Below are 6,000 nucleotides of genomic sequence, written 5' to 3'. Positions count from 1 at the left end.
GCCGTACGCGACTTGTTGTTCACTCTTTTCTTGTACTTTTCAGTATTTAAAAATGTCTTTTCTTTCAAAAAGTCTTTAGTCACTTGCTCAACTAAATTCTGGGATCATTACATTTTCATATATATTTGTTTGTTTTTAAATTCATGTGTTATTGTTTTTGAAGTGGGGAAGCAATAAAGAGGTCGTCGATACCAGTTTATCGACGGAAATGTCGTCGATATCACTTTTACAATGAGCTCAGTTTTGCCCAATTGACCAATGGAAATCCACGTAACATATGAAATAGCAATATTCAAAGATCTCGGCTCGGCTAAACTTCCCCGAACACCGAGACGGGTCATGAGAAGACCCATGATGACTGCAAACTTATCACACACAAAAACTGCTCTAGTTCGTATGTTGTTTACATTTATATTATATGGGTTATGTTGAACTATAGCGTTGTAAATTCAACGTTTTTCTGCCGCAATCTACGCCTCTGAATTTGCATATTACCATCTCTCGAGAAGCTTTGCACATGCGCAGCCGGAGTTGTCTCTCTTGCTTCGTGCGCAACCTACTTCCGTTCGCCGAAGCGTGTACTGTCGGCGAGAGCATTAAACGTTGAAAGACGATTAAAAACACTATGAAAATCAAATGATACAGAAAAGTACGTACATCTCTTTTTAATTTGTTTTACGTATGGCCATTTTCTCCCATATCAAAACAATTAGCTAGTACTGCGTCCTGTATTACTATTAGTTCGGCTGACGAGTGAAAGACAAATTATGCCAACAGAATCCAGACGTCATGATTGTACTGTAGCTTTCCTCTGTTCCCTACAGTTTTTGTTGTAGTTGAAAAAGTGATTCCTGTTGCCTATGTGTGTTAGCTTTGATGTGTTTACACTGCACATTCTGGTTCTTCCATTGTGATTTAAAATGCAGTAGATGAGTAACTATGTTCGCAAACATTAAAAAATGGCCATGATCAAACGCAGTCAATCTTTATGGTTTCTTTGTTTCATTTGTATTCAGAAAAATCAACAGATTATTTTGTATGCATAATAAGACCTGTAGATGTATTGTAGTTCGACCTTTGCTATACAACTGGGATGCACTTAACAAACTACTACAAATTACAACAAGGGAGTTGAGCCTGTGCCAAAACGTGGTCAGCAAGAAGATACCTACCTTTCAAGAATAATTTCTCTGTATGAAAGCAGCAAGTTACTAATAGCACCACTCCTTCTTTAAGTAAACCCTTCAGAGAGATAGTACAGATAATTTCATCAGTTTTTATCAATTGGAAGGTCTTGAAAAGGTTATTAGAATGCCCCAAAATGACAAAATCCGACACTTTCAAAGTGGGACATTTGACACATAGCTACATCATTGTTTTGTAAGAGCATGTATGCTCATTGGAAATTAAATTTCTTGATTGTATTTCTATGAGTGTATAATGAGGATTTGCTCAAATGAGTTTGCACCTAAAACATGTTTGAATATTTATGAAAAATTTGAGTTTTAAAAGTGGCGTGTCAACTGTAACGGTTCATGTCCCAAATTTCTCAAAATTTAAGACTGCAATTTTCTTATTTAATTATATATTTGATAGCTTTCAGTACATTAACATCAAGAAAAGAGCCTTTACATTTAAGCCTCATGATAAAAGAAAAACTCAGATGTCATTTTTACACTCTTATTTTTGGAAATTTCAAATATTTTATGATTACTGTGTCTTTTCGTTACGATTGACCATTTCCTTATATAATTCACAATAGACCTTTTCGGTATCTGAGCAGCTCTCGCGAGACACGCTCTTTGTTATGCTTTGAACATCGCGAGAACTTCGAACCTTCGCTTGTGCAGCTCGCACGAGATCGCTGTACCGCATGCTTTGCTATGCTCTGAAGCTTGCGAGAGATTATGAGAGCTTGGAATACTGATAGGGTCTATTTGTTTCCTCTCTTTTGAATTTCAGTTTAAAATGATAGCTTTTATTCACACCTGCCTGAACAAAACTTAGTTGAAGGGCATATGTAGTTATTTTAGGCTATAAAATAAAATATTTGTACTGTGTCCTCTTTACAGAACGGTTACGATTGACATACTGTGTCTTCAGCAGGCCGTTACGATTGACACACAAAAGTCTAAAAATTACCCAAAGCAGCATGTGTCTTGCTTCCCCTTTTGCACAGTTCCGGTGGTTGGTATTCTTAATGATAATTGAGAAAGATTTCAATGTGGTGTCTTTTCACAGCAGTTATTCATTGTTCGGGACATTTTTAATGTCTTCGGGACATGTTACAGTTGACACACAAAATTTGAAAACTCATCCTGTGTATGTTTCTCCTGGCTCATTTTGTATTCAAACAATAAGTATGAGTTACTTATTACTAATTTTGTCCAAAATTACATCTTTTTTTAAAAATAAGTGAACAATATGCTTTGAAACAAAATTTCATGTCTCGTTACGAGTGACACACAAATATGAGTATCTTAGTAATCAGAATAGAAATCCAACTAAGTTTGGATACCAAAACATTTACAATGCCATAAATACAACATAGCTTCTTAAACTTTTGCTCTGAAACTATTTTTGCGTTTGTGAGAAGAAAATTTTGACTTGTTATGTGTCAATCGTAACGGAAGACACAGTGGTTACGTCATTACATTTAGTCAAGTTTTGACTAAATGTTAACGTAGAGGGGGAATCGAGACGAGGGTCGTGGTGTATGTGTGTGTGTCTGTCTGTCTGTCTGTGCGTGTGTGTGTGTAGAGCGATTCAGAGTAAACTACTGGACCGATCTTTATGACATTTTACATGAGAGTTCCTGGGAATGGTATCCCCGGAAGTGTTTTTCTTTTTTTCGATAAATGTCTTTGATGACGCAGGGTTCGTACAGAGTCCTTGAACCCTGGAAAACTCCTTGAAAATTGGAAAACCTTTTCCAGGCCTTGAAAAGTGCTTGAAAATAGAGTTTTGTTAAATAGTCATTGAAAAGTACTTGATTTTTCCAAATTGTTGCCTATACATTTCGTCAGCAGCTTGTCTTATTTAAAACAAAATGCAACCCCCTTTTTTTCCTTCAAATACAGTACACACATTTTGGGAGAATAAAAGATCGAGTGAAAACGAAAGCAGACGAACTAACTATTACTAGTCACCCGTAGTTGCTTCCCTTCCCGGAAGTTGGCAAGGGAAACAACTACGGAATGACTAATAGTTTGCAGACTTGAAAAACTGAAGGTAAGCTTGGTGCTTTGCATTAATTTGGGGAAAATCATGTCCTTGAAAAGCATTTTTTGGTCCTGGAAATGTCCTTGAAAACTCATTGAATTGTATCAGCTCTGCCCTGCAGGAACCCTGATGACGTCATACCCGGCTTTTTGTAAAAGTTGAGGCGGCACTGTCACACCCTCATTTTTCAATAAAATTGATTAAAATTTTGGCCAAGCAATCTTCGACAAAGGCCGGACTTCGGTATTGCATTTCAGCTTGGTGGCTTAAAAATTAATTAATGACTTTGGTCATTAAAAATCTGAAAATTGTAAAAAAAAAAAATTATAAAACGATCCAAATTTACGTTTATCTTATTCTTCCTCATTTCCTGATTCCAAAAACATATAAATATGTTATATTTGGATTAAAAACAAGCTCTGAGAATTAAAAATATAAAAATTATGATCAAAATAATTTTCGAAATCAATTTAAAAACACTTTCATCTTATTCCTTGTCGGTTCCTGATTCCAAAAACATATAGATATGATATGTTTGGATTAAAAACACGCTCAGAAAGTTAAAACGAAGAGAGGTACAGTAAAGCTTGCTATGAAGCACAGCGCAACCGCTACCGCGCCAAACAGGCTCGTCACTTTCACTGCCTTTTGCACTAGCGGCGGACTACGTTCAGTTTCATTCTGTGAGTTCCACAGCTTGACTAAATGTAGTAATTTCGCCTTACGCGACTTGTTTTTTTAGTCCAGCAGTCTCAGCTATGTGAGCAATAGCAATATATCCTTAGCTTACAATGCATGTATGTAAAAAATTGATTTTGAGCCATTTAACACTTTTTGAGTCACTTGAGAAAAAGTGACTATGTAATCGGTCAGTGTTAGTCTGTCCGGCCGGCCGGCCGGACGGCCGGCCGTACACACCACCTTAATGTTGGACTTTTCTCGGAAACTATCAAAGCGATCGGGCTCATATTTTGTTTAGTCGTGACCTCCAATGACCTCTACACTTTAACGATGGTTTCGTTGACCTTTGACCTTTTTCAAGGTCACAGGTCAGCGTCAAAGGAAAAATTAGACATTTTATATCTTTGACAAAGTTCATCGGATGTGATTGAAACTTTGTAGGATTATTCTTTACATCAAAGTATTTACATCTGTAGCCTTTTACGAACGTTATCAGAAAAACAAGGGAGATAACTAGCCTTTTCTGTTCGGCAACACACAACTTAACGTTGGGCTTTTCTCGGAAACTATAAAAGTGACCGGGCTCAAATTTTATGTGAACGTGACTCATTGTGTTGTGAATAGCAATTTCTTCCTGTCCATCTGATGCCTCATATAATATTCAGAACTGCGAAAGTGACTCGATCGAGCGTTTGCTCTTCTTGTTATGAACAAAATATTAAGCATATTACTGTGTCCTGCATTACAGTTGACACACATAGATATCAAGCTTTGTCCGGGCATTATCAAAAAGGTATGCTACCAGTTATCTTTTAACTGTCAAAAACAGAATTCTAAAACAGTCAAAATGACTATATTAAATTTGCAAAGCTCTGTTTGCATTCTGAATTTTGCATGTGAATGTCCCATTTCAAGGATCACCTTTTGGCACAGGTAGAGAAATTTCTTGTAACACACTGGCTATACGCACTCCGAGTGTATACACGATTCAGCCCCTGCATACACTCCTATGTTAACTTCCGGATGCGAAGCAAATTCGCAATCCAAAGCCACTTTGCGGTAGGAACGCAGAGCAGTTGTGCAAAAACAAAAACTATCTGATGCTCCACGGCCTTTTCTGTACGATGTTGTCCTGAGATTATTTTGTGTATTTATTTTATAAAAGAGTTTTGCAAGACAGAAAGTAACTTCAGCTTAGACATTTTTCTTTATGGTGGTTAATGAGAATAAGTCAGGAGTTCAAAGTTACTGAGTGGGAGGATTTTTTAGTGAGGATGAAGTAGTGGACAGAAAAATTAAGTGCTGGTCGTGATAAAGCATGCAAGTTGGAAGAGTTGCGTGCTTTTGAACATTGGTACTCACTGAATTCAAACCCTCTGCATTGACTTATAAAGTTATTATAAAAAACATAAGACAAGAAAGGAAGAACAAGTATCTCTCATTGATTTGATTGTCTGTTGCATTTTTTGCAGCGTGAAAAAGCTTTTGTGCACTTCAGGCAAGTGTCAAAGCAAAACCGCCACCAGCAGAATGTTCAACAACTGGCAGGCGTTAGGCAACTATGCTGCGGCGGCAGCACAGGCACAGGCTCAGGCAACAAATCTCTATGCTCAGCATCAGGCTCAGGCTCAGCAGGCCCAGATGCAGCAGGCTCAGGTTCAGCAGGCTGTCCCAGGTGTTCAGGCTGCCCCAGGTGTTCAGGCTGCCCCGGGTGTTCAGGCTGCCCCAGGTGTTATGCCAGGGATGGGGGCCGTGGGGATGGATGGGGGAATGCAGCAGCAGCAGATGTATCAGTGGTATTACAACAACTGGCAGCAGCAACAACCTCAACAGCAGTCTGGCGTGATGCAGCAAGCTTATGTAAGTTAATAAATTTTGACCTGGAAATTGTTGAGTGTATCATATCTGTTTTACTTTTTGTAAGAGAGCTGTAAGTGTAGATGATCAGGAGAAAGAAAAACAGCCTGCAAGTTTTTGTATTGTCATAGTGGTGATCTTGGGCTAGAAATAAGACATTGTCCATACTTAATTACTTATTTAAGCTTTGGTTTTCATTGTTGCTCTTTAATTGGGCCAATTTTATAGTGGCAGTGACCA

At 37.9% G+C, this 6,000-nt stretch overlaps 1 protein-coding gene across 2 annotated transcripts in view; it reads left to right on the top strand.

The window, feature by feature from the left end:
* The first annotated feature begins 554 nt into the window (after positions 1-554).
* Positions 555-6,000, top strand: part of LOC138951950 (uncharacterized) — a 50,858-nt gene continuing 45,412 nt past the window's right edge. For both annotated transcript variants that reach the window (XM_070323517.1, XM_070323516.1), the window contains exons 1-2: positions 555-649; positions 5,376-5,763. In XM_070323517.1, the coding sequence (XP_070179618.1) occupies positions 5,434-5,763 (330 nt within the window). In that variant the 5' untranslated portion in view covers positions 555-649; positions 5,376-5,433. The remainder of the gene's footprint in view (positions 650-5,375; positions 5,764-6,000) is intronic.

The sequence above is a fragment of the Littorina saxatilis genome, linkage group LG17, assembly GCF_037325665.1.
Source record: "Littorina saxatilis isolate snail1 linkage group LG17, US_GU_Lsax_2.0, whole genome shotgun sequence".
NCBI classification, from domain to species: domain Eukaryota; kingdom Metazoa; phylum Mollusca; class Gastropoda; order Littorinimorpha; family Littorinidae; genus Littorina; species Littorina saxatilis.
The sequence above is the reverse complement of the archived record's forward strand: the minus strand, read 5'-3'. Positions and strand labels throughout refer to the sequence as shown.